Raw genomic sequence first — 15,184 nt, forward strand, 5'->3', positions numbered from 1 at the left:
AAAGAACAGATAATTTTTATTATGGCCCGAGTCTTAAAACCTTAGAACTGAAAGAGGATGACATTTCTCTTTACTATGTCTGCATGCCAATTTCTGATGAAAGCTTGATACATACTTTGCTTTTGTTTGTGTACATTGAGTAGATCTGCGTTTGATGCAGGGCCGGCTTCTTGTGAAAGTGTCTTTCTTCATAGAATATGAATCTCAGCTAATAACCCTCCTGACTTCAAACACGAGGAAATGTACCTAATGTTTTGAGTTTTTTTAGACTTCCCTGCTCTGAAGGCTTTTTGCTTCAGCGCTTTCAAACTTGAAATAAAATGCTTCATACTCCAAATGTAAAAAAAAAAAAAAATCTACAATGGTCTTCAGCTTACATGCTGCTTTGACTTAATAAAATATCTGTTTTGGACCAAAAAAAAGATCTTTCCTGAACTTCTGAGCAGTCCAGCTATCTCACCAGAGACTCTTAATGGAGGACGCTGCCGCTGTTGGCATTAGGTATGCAACGAACAGTCTATGGGTTTGTCAAAGTACTTCTCCAACACTTTAACTTTTCTCCCACCAGACCAGGTGCTCCAAAAGTCTTTTAAAATGTTCTCAAACTCAATGGGAGCTGTCATACTTCCTAAACTTAAGAGTTGTATTCAGCCACTCTGCCATAAAAGGCTGATTGATGGAGGACGCTGTGCAGGCTGCAACTTTGGCTAGTTTTGAAGCCCAGAGAAAGACATCTAAAGCTCTATCAGAGTGACCTCTGAGCACTTGACTCACAAGTCACTCAGTCTGACCAAACAGCAGAGCTACGTCTGCTTGGGCGAGCTGATGGAACTGGAATAGAACATGTTAAAGTATAACCTAAATCAGTATTAATATGATCATCCCTCAAAAAAAGTTGGGATGGCAAATAACTTTCAGCTATTTTGAACTTCAACACAAACACTGATGTCGACATAAAACATAATGCCAGGGCTTAGTTAACATCCAATGTAGATATGTAAAGATCTACAAAATAGGTGGTTGTTGTTATAGATTGTTTTTACATCTTGTTTCCAATGTGAAAGATAGAAAGAAATTAATTACTTAGTACCTTTGTCCAGCCTTGGCTTTTAGAAATTCCAGTTACTTCAAATGCTTTAGTTGTACTGCATGTGGTTATTGCAACCCGGACAAAATGCATTTCCTTTTGTATCTTGTAAATTTGAGAAGTAATACACTGTGATCATTATCACTGTCAACTGTCCAGATTGACTAGCTTTACTTGAGTTGAGTTTCTTTATCCTGCTCATGAAGCCATCAAACTAACAGATTCCGAGCAATTAACCTTTGCATCGCATTCCTTACAAACCCACCACTTTTACTGTAAAAACGTATCATTGCGTCGCTCGGTGTGAATGCTATGAGATCGCAAAAATGTCCCACAGGAACATAAACAACAAGCTTTAACGAGCTCTTGTCGTTGATTCAGACTGCGCTGACGTGCCATAGTTCTGCACTCTGAGAATTAGTTCGGTGGCAAAGGCTGCTTGGATCTGTAACTCTGAAGATGAATTAGTTTTAGTACAATATGTTAAAATATGTCCCAATATGTTCAGTGAATTTAGACAGGAAGAAACAAATCTTCTAATAGTAGGAGTGATACTGGCAGTTCACTTTTATATATATATATATATATATTTTTTTGTTTGTTTGTTGTTGTTTTTTTGTTTGTTTGTTTTGTGTTAAAAGACATATTTTTCCACAATTTTCTTGTAGAATTTTCCAGTCCGCCAGCATCGATTAGTCCAGCATGCTACTGATCTGAGGTAATGGTCTATGCATACAAAACTGAATGTCTCAGTTGAATTCCTTCTTGTAAACAGGTAAAAACATTCACATAGATCATCTCTGCTTGTTTTCTGCTTCATATCAATCCTATGTGAATGCGAGACCTGCTGGTGTGGAGCAGCACCTCAGGATCCAAACAAGACATGCCTTTGATTTAGGAACGTGCAACAGAGCAAAGGCTGCTGATAAAAGAACATTTATGTGATATCAGGGCCCTGCAGGGGTCTGGCTGCATCCCACGCTGCCGCTGCAGGCCTGCGCTCAGTGTGTATGAGGCGGTACTGGGAGCTAAACCAGTTTGGTTATCTCATGTTGAAAATGCCAACAGGGTCAGCTGTTGTTGAAGGTGCCCAGATTGCTCTGGTTCTTCAGGTGTTTCGCCGCCAAAAATGCAAAGGGTGGAACTGAGGATGGAGAAAAGAAAAAAATATTGCTAAAGCAGGCACGAGCATGAGCTTTAGGGTTCAGTAGAGAATATTTGGATGCTGGAAATGTTGTTTATGCAAGTTTTGAAGGAAAAAAAAAAACAAAGTTAAAAAAAAAAAAGAGCGCGATAAGGTCTCAGAGAAGCCAACAATGCGATTGCTTCAGGCCACTGTCAAAACAATTCAGTACGCATAAATTACATATGACAAACCTAATAGTTAATTTTCTGGTAATATAATTTTCTGTTAACATAATAAGTCACGTTAGAATAACAGGGGGAAAAAAATCATATAGTAATTAAAATTAAAAGTCTATTTATTAAATCTAGTGTACCTCAGGGTTCTATATTGGGTACTCTAGTTTTTAGTATAATTGTTGACCTACTTTATTCTAGGATGTTGCTGTATATCTACTTTAAAAAAAACAAGCATCAGATTGTAGAATAAGCATCAGTTTTGATTATTTGATGCATATAAGGCTGTTGAATATCAGCGTTGTTTTTATTTTCTAATGTATTTAATTCCCCCTTTGTGATTGTGTAATTTTAATAATTGTGCATTTTAGTATTTCAAATGAAAATTAGACTGTGCATCCCAATCTAGTAAATTTACATGATGTTCACTTTCCCTTTTAAGCAAGCAAGATCGTATCATTCCATCCAGATGGTATCATTTACTGTCTTTTTAAATCGCTAAAGTAAAAGGAGGTATTTGGTTTTTCTGAGAACAAAAACAAGAAATTGACTAAAACATCAAAAACGTCAACATACCTCGTCTATCATATTCCCTGGTTAAATAATTGAGGCTGAAAAACTGTTTTTTTTGTCCACAAACATGACTTTATGTGTTTTAATGGTTCCTCCTTTCTGTGCTGTCATTCTGAATAATTTAGAAGTAAGAGAGTATTTTTGAACGTTAATAATTTAAAGAAATGTCCCAAATCTCTGGACAGGCAAAGAGCTGATCTCTGGAAAGGTGTAAGACGCCTTTTTGTGCAATTATTTGTTGTGTTTTCAAACGCCACTGTACACATGTAGCATTAAAAGCTGTATGAAGTTGACCACTGTGTCATATTTATACCTTAGAGAAACAGGAGGACATGTATTACTAGAGTGAATAAAGATACTAAAGTAAAATGACTCGACACATACAAAATATTAAAAGAAAAATTACTCAACTCTACTAGGGTTTAACCTTTACATTCTTTTCTTAAACCTGTAGTCCTCTGAGAAAGTATTTGTTCCTTTTTAGTTTTGTTGTGTTTTTTGTTGTCACAGTTAAATGTTTCAGATCAAACTAATTTTACCAGCCAAAGATAGCCTTGGCAAATTCAAAATTGTCCAATTTTAACATTTCTCAAATCATGATTTCAGTTAGTAAGAGAAAATAAGCTATTCAAACCAAGCACAACTAGTTGAGCCAGCACTGACTTCGACAACTGCCATCAAACTGTGAAGTAATTGTGGCATATTCCAATTTCCAAAGCTGTATGCATTTTGAATAAGGTCGTGAGCTGATGGTCAGAAATTCTTCTTCGCTATTTTCTGGTGGAGAGCCGAGTTCACGGTTTCATCGTGTTTGACATACTCAGATTATCTCTGTCAGGTATTGCACTTTATTTGAAAGAAGCAGAAATGTGTTATTTTCATATAAAGAAATTGAAGACGGCGCACTTGGGAGAAAACGAGATACAGGAAAGAATTGAAACTCTGACTTGTGTCTTAAATAATTAAACACAACCTAATTATAAGGAAACTTCCCGTGGTTTGGCTAAAATCAATGCTTTTAACTTACTGGGGCTGTTTCGCTGTCTTCTTGGATTCCACCTCCCTTGCTGACTCTCAACATACTTTATATCTAAATTCCCTCCCTTCTTTAGATATATGCTATAGGACACAAGCATAACAGCAAACATATTATAAAAAAAAAAAAGGCATGATAGGTAAACTGAAACATTTTTTTCTGCAGGGAAATCTAAAAGTACGTAGGTAACTAATAGGACCATCATTTAACCATGTGGAACATCGAGAAGCACCTCAAGTGGGTAAAGCGACATCCCTCGAAAACCTCCTTCCTCTATCTCCAATCGCACGCTTATGGCAACAGAGTAAAGCATTTGCACTCACGCATCATCGACAAAGCAAGGGTACGGGATCTGCTGGACGAAAACACCGAGCGGCTGAGACTTTGACGTTTGCAGGCGTACAACAGCGTGGTCAATCATGTCCTGCAGGTAGGCAAAGCCTCCCCAGATGTAGCGCAGGTCGTTAAAGGAGCTGTCCCTGGCTCCAGGAGACCATGACCTTATTAAAAAGAAAGTCAGACAATGATATGTTGCTTGAAAGGGCAAGTAAACCACAAACTGAGCAGCAAGGCATCTATCCCGACTATTTTGAAAGTCATTAATGAAATAAAATAAACAGCTTATTCTGAAAAGAAAAGAAAAAAAATAATAATAATTGGTGTCATGGAACATAAATCTTCCTCCTCTGGATTAAATCTTGATCTTATTTATTAAAGAAAAAGTTTACCGTTGCATATATACTTGGAGCTATACTAGACAGAACTGGCTGCCGTCAGTTCTCTGATTAACAAAAGGTAAGTGACACAAGGTTTCCGTATTTATAAGAAGAATTTAATTCCCCCCCTCCCTATCAATTTCACTTAAAATGCAGTCAAAATTAAAAAAAAAAATCTGTTTTAATGTTTTGTGGGCCAGAAGAAATAAACATAAAAACATGAGGAAGTTGAGATGTAACTTCTTCCCAAAACCACAAGCGGCATTTTAATGCCATGTTCTTTGGGTGTTTGGGTTTGGGGCTTTTTGTAGGGGGGCGGGGGGGGGGGTGATCTTTTCTGATGATCTTTTTTTATGTTCTGAAGGTCTTGCTATATATTCTGCCATTTCTCTGTTATTGTTGTGTAATTTCTTTATGCATTGCATCTTTCTTTATTCTTATTTATATAGCAGATAAAGAAAGAGGTCATAAGAGAAGCCCATACCTTGTTTTCAACCTGTTGGTGCGCTCCACCTCATCAATGTCCATCCGGATTTTGTACTTCACATAAGGAGGGATGTGACTTGAGTCTGGATCGAGGTTCGTAAAGACAACTCCGGCCCAGAATGTGCCATTTGTCAGATGCTCCAAGGCTTTGTTCACCAGATGGGTTTCTGTCGCGGCTGCTTCAAACTTATTCAGATCAAGACACTGTCAACAAAATCAGAGAAAACCAAAAGGAAAAAGAAAGATTCTTACTTTACTATAACCCCTGTGTTTTTTTTCAGAGAACGGTTGTCTTTTTATTCAAACTTCTGGATTTCACACGAGGGAATAAAACTGAGGCAGGAATAACCTCATTAGAAGAGCAGCAGATGGATTTTTAGGAGGGGAAAAAAAAAAAAAAAAAAGCTATTCACACAGCTATTGACTAAACCACACAGAGTGTAGTTCAAATTATCCGGAGCTGCCAGGGGGGTGGGAACATGTTTTGGGCTTCAGTAGAGACGGGCAAATGAGATACAGGCTTGGTAACACTCCCCTGTTCTGCAGTCTTGTCCCCTCGTTTCACGAGACGATAATGAGCTAGCCATCCTGGGAGGCAGCCACACCTGACAGATGTCCACGCATCTCGGTGCTGCAATAGTTTTATCATTTCTTCCCCCCCCAGCAGCCTGCATTCTATATCAAGCTATGGCAGAAAATATTACAGCTACTCCATTTGTTCTGTACATAATAGAGAGGATAACAGGGCACTGAAGAGTTGGATGGGCCAAAAGTTTGGATAATGGCTGAGGAAAAATGTAGGGAAGACAATGCGCTGAATAATTCTGGTACCAGTTCCTGCGTGCTGCAGAACATCTGGACTTTGACTGGGCCATTCTAACACATCAAAATGCATTTATCTAAGCCTTGACATGATAAGTGGATGTTTTATTTGGCTAAAATGCTGCTGAAAGAGGAATCTCAGAGGAAGTCCGTTATGGTATCTTACAGATGTTTTTTTTTTTTTGTTTCCCAGCACTGTCCCTCTTCCAGTGAGTATACTCAAAAGTTGCCAGTTTGTACTTGAATGCATTATTGTAAAACTTACATTAAAAGTGACAGGGATTAAAAGTCAATATGGTATTACCTCCAACTGTGATTTATACACCACTAAAAGAAAAATATCCGTGGACATTTTACTTTGGCCATTTTTCGTCTGACTTTAACCATGAAAACATAAAAATGTGACTTTTTTAGCCCAAAAATCTGGGACTAATTCAATCTCCATTAAGCACAAAAAGACAGCCTTGTTTAAGGCACTGGATCAGCTATAATAATATTTAAACTGGAGTAGACATCAATTATCCACATTTTGATATTGCTAAGGCTAAAGGCATATCCTATGTTTTATGTTTATGTGATTAAACATTTCCTTCGGAGGGATTATTGTCACCGTTCATCTTTGAACAACAAGTTACACAATGATGCTCAATACCAGACACACACCACAGAAGGTGTTTTATAGCAGCATTCAGTGTGTAAAATTTTTTTTTTTTATGAAACTGACCCTATTCACCCCCTAAGAGAGAAATATTCCTACACGCCTGAAAATTTACATCTATTGCATTTACAAGTCCCTCAGAGCCTCTCCAGTCTGTTTACTCTGTTCTTTTGTCATCTTTGTTAACCTCAGTCCAAACAGCCAAGACGCTCCTAGAGGGCACAAACTCGATGTTTATGAATTTTATTTAGCTTGCTGTTTTTCAATGACCACCAGGCTGGCAGCCAAATTTCAGCAAAATTATGTCATCAAGCTGACTCCAGCTTGCTACAACAAAAAAAACAAAGACCAGACCGTGCTGAGAGCTCTGCTTTTCTCTTCGAAACCACACACACGCAGTTGTTTAGACATAGCTGCAACATGGCTGCTAATTTAAATGATGAGCTGAGCTCCTTGGGATACACAAACACCGGATGAGTTACAGCCAATGTTCTAGTCAAGAGGCTGTGCAAGTGTGAACCATCACATCTGCTGTTTATCCTTTAAACTTGTATACTCGTGGGAGGTGGGGTGTGGAAAAAAAAAAACTCCAGCAGCTCATACAATGGCTTACACTGAATATTATTCTATTAAAAAAAAGCATTCATTTGAAGCAGTGTATTAATCTCTGTGCGCATCAGACCAGGGTTATTAGTAGCAACTAATTGAGTTTATTCCCTGGGATGCAAATGATGCAGTGGCAATTATTATTTTATCTGCTCCAGCAAAAGCTCAATATGGTTTTAACAAAATAGGAGGACGGGTGAAGTAATTTCATTCACTGCCTTTAAATGTGCAATTATGCATGAATTTAGGGACTATTCTGTATGCGTTTAAGATCGTCTAAGTCTTTTATTTTGAAGGATCTTTTTGTAGTTATCCTGCGGGATGGTGTGCAGCAATATGGTACTTACATTTCTGCTGTTTGCATTGTTTAAACAAGCCATTTAAATAAAGTAAGTACATGACTATAGCCCTACGCTAACATGCAAAAAATGTTCATGCTACTGAAAATGAAGGTGAGAGGAGTGGGCATTTGAGACACAAGATAAAAACATAACCACCGGCTTATGAGGGCAACTCTTCAGCAACGCTCAGGATGTTCTTCAATTCTTCCATTATAATTTTTTTTAATATTGTTGATATCATCACCACCTCCTGCCAAAATGTGGCCATGCTTTAGTTAAAAATCTGTCAACAAATATAAATTTTAAACAGTAAAATTACATTTGTAGCAAATTGTGAACTAGTATAGCGGCGGTCTTCGTCGAGAATTCTGAAAAGTGTGCGGCTATGCATTACATTCAGCCTCTTTTACTTTGATACCCCAAAAATGAAATTAGGCGTTAGTGCCTTCAGAAGTCACATAATAAATAGTCAACTCGAATTTAATTTAATAAGCTTAGCTGTTCTGCGAAGGCCTTGTAGCATCATTAAGACCAAGAAACACAACAGATGGGTTACAGATAAACCTTTATAGAAGTTTAAAGCAGGGTTATGCTGGGGTTTGAATCTTTAGTTGCAATTTCACAAGAATGTGTTACTTATGTTAGATGTCGGCAAAGTGCTTTAATCTTCTCTTGTACCTGCACTTTAAGCATTGCCTATTATTTTAGCATTCCACTTTGCTCTAAAGAACCATTAAACAAAATGACTTTACATAATGTTTTTTTTTGTACTTTGACTAAATATGGTGTATTATGAAGGATAATTTTATGTCAACTTATTCCCCTGCTTATAAAAAAAATTGTAATTCCAATAAATATGCATGTATCCACTGGAGTGAACAAAGCTGAGAAAATATGCTAGAATAGCTCTGTTATGTGTTTGGACTGAAAACAAACTCGACTAAGAAAACGGGTTGCGATATTATGTACGGTATACCACAGGGGACTTGCGCTACCATGTTACCTGCTGGTGAATTATTATGAGTGGGTTTATATATTGGCTGCACAGAAAAAAAGAGAGAGAAAAAAATCTACTGCTATAGACTGTCAATATATCACTGTCAACCGTATTATGTGTGTATTTTTACACACAGCGGCCTGTTTAATGGCCTTTCACATTTACTTCAGTCTAGTCTGTGACAGTGCTTTCATTATATGATTATCATAGATGTGCTACGGCGACAGATCTTGACAGTTTGTTAAGTCAGAGGTATTAGAGTTTAATGAGCAAATGCACTAATCCTCTTCAGGTTGTTCTCCACAAAAAGAAAAAAAAAAGACAAAAGCAGAGAGATGGAGGGATATTTCAAGAAGCTGCAGCCTTGATTTCGGTGCGAACAATAGCAGTGAATAGACCCTGCAACAAAAGAGCTGGAAAACAATAAAGTGCTGTGCTAAACAAGGACGTGTTAGATTTAACGCGCCCGGCTAACAAACTGTGGCACCCCTGATGTTCTGGCAGATGACGGATGAGACAGTTGCGAACAAAAAGATTCAGAGATAAATTAAAGTAAACCGACAATTATTTTAGAGACACATGACTGATCCAAAAGACTCTGTCTTCTCTCAAGACAGAGCAAAAGAGAAATGATGCCGATAAGGAAGCTGATGCTGCAGCCTCGAATAATCTTAGTACAAAGTTTTTTTTGACTTTACGGAGGGTTAAGAAGTGCCACGTTACTGCTTGAAGCTGTCGGTAAGCAGCAACATTGTGATTAAAAGTGTCTTCAAACGTGTCGTTAATTAAAACATTTGATTTTGTCTGGTGATCCGAGGGATATCTGAAAACTATTACTGTGGCCACCGTTTTACTGGGTTTCGACATCCGGGCCCCTTAAGGACTTATTTTTAATTATTTAGCAACCACTTCTTCATAATGCTTCAAAAACAAACAAAGACGACTGCAGTGTGCTTACCGGCTCCATGCCTATTTATTTTTTAAAACTTTGTCTATTGGTGCCTGCAATGCAGGCTACAAAATCACATTTATTGCTGCTGTTGAACTATTGTGCACCTGTCTTGCGTTTCTGTGGCATGTGGACAAACAGGAATGAAAAATGTTGTATGCTATTTAGCAGTGCGCTTCTACTTTAGTTGCATGATCTAGTAAATTATGTTAGGTTAGATCGCTACAATTTCAACCAGCTATCAAAAGTAACTATCTAAATTGACTAATACACCAGCATTAACCTCATATTGTGATCTTAATCTGGGTTTTTACTGTTCATGAGGATGCCTTGAAAAAACCCTAAATCTCTTGCGTCTTGTAATTACGACCCCTCTGTGGCAAAAAGAACAGTGGCAATGGCAGTATCGTCTCCCAGCATATCACAAAAGACTGCTCAGGAAAGGGTTTAAAACACTAATGAACCCACAGGCACTGATCCGAACTAAAACTCTCCAGATCCCAATCCGATCAAGCCTGCACAGAATTACGCACAAGGCTGACGAGAACAGGCTCAATCCTGCAAACTCAGCCACCGACGTCCAGACGCCAAACAGCACAGGACTCCCACTGAGTCACTGTGTCCGAGCCCAAACAGGCCGGAGCTTTCCTGACTGAATTGAGTTTCGAAACCTAAAAGGCAGAGAAATCTCTAAAATGTACGGTGCTTTGCACAAAATGAAAAAAAGACAACAAACATAGCTATATTACGTACGTTCAGGAAATTGGAGAGGAGCTTCAGGATTTCAGTGGTGGAGTTGTAAACATCCCGCCAGTCGTAGGGCAGCGTGCCGGGCGGACGGTCTTCTGGAGCGCCATTGTACAGGAAGTTCTCCAGCAGCCCGGCCGTCCATCCTGTCCCGCTGAGCCGCTGGTTGAGGGCAGCTGCGAATATGGGATCTGCCAGCAGAGCCTGATTTTGACACCAAGAAGATGTATGTGATTAGGCTACAGCTGTCAGTTGTTATAGGCACAAAGATGGCAGTGAGAAGAAAAATGAATATTAATGGGGGACTAACAGGGTCCAGTACTGTGGGGGTATATTCTAATGAAGGGTAAATAAAGGCACGTCAGATTTAAGTAGGGCTGGATTTAACTTTTTAGTGGATTCAAAAGGCAACTTTTGAAGCTCAAAATTCTCACAAGATTTTTTTTTTTGGAATCTTGTCAGAATTTTGAGCTTGAAAAGTTGTCTTTCATCATTTTCACTAAAATGATGATGAATTTATTGACTTGTACACGTTTGTGTGTTGACAGATCTGGACAACGATCAACTGCGTATGAAAAAAAGCAGAAAAATATAACACTTTCTCAATAGTAAAAATAAATCCTAATCAAATCTTGGTGCGTATCGAGAACCCATAAACAATTATGTCATTCACGGATAAGGGGAAAACATGTGCATCGTTCCTTCTAAACCTGACATAAAAGGATGGAGCTGCTTCAGTGATGCAACAAATTAGCAAAGCTGATATGCGGCTCAGAGTGGGAACAAGTGCAGAGCAGTGATATAGATATTTAAATGTCCCTCATACAAAAGTTTTTTAATAATGCATTCGTTCTACTCCCACCTTTTTAGTTTAAAAGTGATGCCCTTCACTTAGTAGCCATAACCATTTCCCTCCTCCTCCCCAAGTGTTACACAGCTCTCATATAAAACGAAGGGACTATATTGCTGCCGGACAATCATTAGAACCATTAAAATTAGGCCTCTGCTGGAGAACCTGAAAGAAACTGACCGCCCGATTAATTACAAGTCATTGTATTTTGCTGTAGTTTGGAAATCCATTACAGCTAACTATTATGTTTCAAAGCCAATAGGCACGAGGTTCTGGTGCAGAAACTGAGCTGAACGTCAACCGAGCAACGGTCATCTGTTGCGCTAAATCCTGACGTGACATTCAAGCATCTTCTGCCAAGTGTGCTCGGTGGCATTTCAGCACCAACACTTCTCATGACATTATGCCAAACCTAAGAACAGCGTGTCACATTAAAGTAATGTTTCTGCTGTGTAACCTTTAGGAATAAAATGGAAATATATCTTAGCTTTTTTTGTGTGTGTGTGTGTGTGTGTGTGTGTGTGTGTGTGTGTGTGGTTGATACATTAAAAACATGCAATATCCAAATAAATGGTCATCTTTACAGATGTGGAATTATGATTAAAATTGTTTGTCGTCACGGTCTGACCATCCAAGTTTAGGATTTAATGCATTAGGATGTAATAAAATTGTATTATTTTTACCAAGTTCTTAAATGATTAAAAATCTAATCTCAAATGTAAGAGCGCATAGCAGATTGAATACTGTAATTATTTAATAAGTAAAGCAAACAAAAAGAATTTCCAAATTTATCAAGACATAGTGAGACAAATGATCCATAAGATAATGGCATCTGCCTAACTTCCCAGGAATTGATGTTGCAGTGAATTCGCCTAAATGGTAAATACATGAAATGTTTAGAGAAAACTATCCTTTTCAGACTCTACAAGCCACATTCGGAACGTTAAATATTAAATTGCATGTCCAGGCAGTTAACGACAAAACAATTCTAGCTTGAGGAATACCAAGTGGAGGCCTTACTTCTAAAAAAAAAACAAACAAAAAAACAGCCACATCTGAATAAACGTTGCTCTTCTGGACCAAAGTTCTCTTTACAAGTGATACCAAAGTAGACTTTTGCAGTGCAAAATAAAAACCTGATGTACCGCAGCACTTAAACCAGCGGTGAAGCACAGTGGTAGATGGGTAATGATTTGACCTCCACATGAATAAAACTGATAGGACCTGAAAGGTACTGTGACGAAACGAATGTTCACAAAACGCAACTGAAGCAATTCAAAGAAAGAATGAAAGAATTTCATAATTCCAAGAAGCATGACGTTTAAGACAGATGGTCGAAGAAAGCACGACGACTTATTGTTGCTAACGTGGGTCTCAGCCCTTCGAGTCATGGACTGTACTCCATTTTTTTCTTCATCTTTGCTAAATAAGTATTGTTTGTGTGAAATCTGTGCCTTTTCCCCCACTTTATGTTACAGTTTAATCTGGTTACATAATATCACTTTAATTTGTAGTGATCCATAGCTTCTAGCATCAAAAGAGTTTGCACCTTTACTTTCTTTACCTCACCGGTTTATGTCATGTAGGAGCATCAGCCGGTCAAACGGAGCGTAGCCGTTAAAGCGTCTGTTCAGCTGAAGTTTGTGTCTGAATGGGTCGTCCACCGCTTAATGTTCTGTGGCATCTGAACCAAAATTGTTGCAGATGCACAGTTTAACCTCCCGGGTCAAGTGTTAAATGAACTTATTTGTCATGAGACTGCCTTCCGGTGACAAAGTCATATGTGCTTGCTTTTCTTCCTAAAAGAAACGGAAACCTTTGATCCGCATGGTGGGTGTACAATTTTCCAAGAAGGTCAAAAGGTCTCCAGAAGGACGCACCGGAGTGAATGTTTGCAGACACTGGTCCTGGCCGTTATATGGCACCATTGTCTACCTTTGAGTAGCATGCTTCAAATACATTACCGTGATTCAAATATATGTCTCGCGATGCTTATTTTATCATTTCTGATGAGACGTGACATATTTCATCCCTAATTCTAGACGCAATGGTTGAAGATACTGGAGTAAAACAGCAGCCTGTAACCTTGAGGGACCTCTAGAGATGACGAACCTTTGAAAGCCACAAGTTTCATAGTGAGCGGTGGGCATAAAGCCGGGCTGGGAGAAAATGAAGACAAAGGAGGATTGCAGGTCCATTTGTGTAAAGGTTAGGGCTAGGGTAATGAATACCCTTGCTATATGGAGCTCCCGATGTCTGCTTCCCTCCAGCTGCCTATAAGCTCATTTGGAGTGACACCGGAGCAATGTCAGTGTCAAGGAAATACAGCGAGAGGCAAACAAAGAGCAAGAGAGGAGGAGGAAAGAGAAGTGGTGGCGAAGAGTCTGCAACCTTTATTTCTGCTGGATAATCCCCTCCGCCAGGATGAGAATTATCCTGCACTTATCCATAATTACTTTTCTCCCTCGGTTTCCGTACCCAACAGAAGGTGCTGCAAATTGATGCACACAGCATGTATATGTTCACCTGCAGCTTCATTCACCTACCTCTTATTTTAGTTTTTTTTTATTTTTCCACAGAAAAATATGCCAATCCTTGTAACAACTGCATAATTGTAGTGGTTTTTCCATTGATACTTTAATAAAACAGAAAAAAAAAATACAGAATTTGAACATGTATAGTAGCTACAATCTACAATTAATTCAAACTTGTGCACCCTATTCTTGTGTGTGTGTGTTTGTTTTTTTCCGCAAAAACAATGACTTAAATGGATCAGTAAAATGCTTAATTACCAAATTTATGCCAACGCTGAGTTCATGTAATCATCTGACCGGCGATGTACGTTAAGTAATTCCTATTTTCTCTTAAAAAGAACAACCTTTACACTTCTTAAGAACAAAAGAATTTCATCCCGTGGGCTGGAGTGGAACCCAATTGCTGATAAGAACAATTTTCAGAGACAATTTGTTCATTATTTTTGACTGAACTGCAGGAGTAGGGCCTACAGGAGAGAGAGAGCTGTAGACAATGCAGTGCAGGCTGCTAAAATTGATCCTGCTCATCTTTTGATCCCTGGGTTGTTGTTGTTGTTGTTAGTGTGAGACTCGGCCTCGTGTGAGACTCTGGACTGTGTGGCGAGAGAAAAAAAACAAAAACAGGCCTGCACTTCCAAGCACACGAGACTCGGCGAAAACTAAAGAAAGTGCCCTCATATGTGCATCCTTTTTTTTTTTTTTTAACATCTCTGCTGAAGCAAGCAACTGCTAGGTAACTTTCCTCTGTCATTTGACTCGGGACTAAATGCCAAGACAAACCCATTGCAGACAAAAGTAGACAGGGTTTTTTGCAAAGTGTAAATTGGTCATTTAAAACCGTTTCCTTCAGGCATCCACAGACTGCAATTTGGTATGGATAGATGTTCAGCTTTAAGGTTTACAACAGACTAAGACACTTGTAAAACATCTAAAAGTTTACTTCATGCAGCTCCTTTTTAATGAGATGCCAGAAACGGTGCTTAGTTTCATCCGGCCTAATGAACCTTGTAGTAGTTCCTCTCGTTCTACACAGCTGCGTTATTCAGTCAGCTGTCAGGCTCTGTGCTTCCTGGCCCCAGGAAGAATCAGGCTTTTAAAGCCTCTCGTCTTTTAAAAGAAGGCATCTTGTGATTTGGAGTATATAAAAAAAACTACAGATTTATAGTTAGTTATAGTACTTATTCATTTTTTAGCGATGCAATTGTTCTAAAATCTAGTAGCAACAACTTACAGGTCAGCGTAACTGTTACAAAGATCTGAACTACTTTAAAATAATAATTTATCTGTAGGTAAGTATTAGTTTGTGAGTGCACGTGCTTGTTTGTCCTGTGTTCTTTTGCATTTTGCCGGACTAGCAATGACTGCTGGAGACGGGCACCCTACAGCGACAAGTAGGTATATACGATAAATAGATAGATGCATA

The 15,184-nt window shown here is 38.6% G+C and overlaps 1 protein-coding gene across 1 annotated transcript in view; it reads right to left on the reverse strand.

Moving 5' to 3' along the window:
• The window catches only part of LOC106930199 (phospholipid-transporting ATPase ABCA1), a 192,148-nt gene that overhangs the window by 132,993 nt on the left and 43,971 nt on the right, over window positions 1-15,184 (reverse strand). The window contains exons 12-14 of the mRNA XM_088016037.1: window positions 10,384-10,581; window positions 5,256-5,461; window positions 4,379-4,555 (exon numbers count right to left, since the gene is read on the reverse strand). Coding sequence (XP_087872163.1) covers window positions 4,379-4,555; window positions 5,256-5,461; window positions 10,384-10,581 — 581 coding nt within the window. The remainder of the gene's footprint in view (window positions 1-4,378; window positions 4,556-5,255; window positions 5,462-10,383; window positions 10,582-15,184) is intronic.

This window comes from Poecilia mexicana, unplaced genomic scaffold, assembly GCF_051168715.1.
Source record: "Poecilia mexicana isolate PSO_F unplaced genomic scaffold, ASM5116871v1 scaffold_18, whole genome shotgun sequence".
NCBI classification, from domain to species: domain Eukaryota; kingdom Metazoa; phylum Chordata; class Actinopteri; order Cyprinodontiformes; family Poeciliidae; genus Poecilia; species Poecilia mexicana.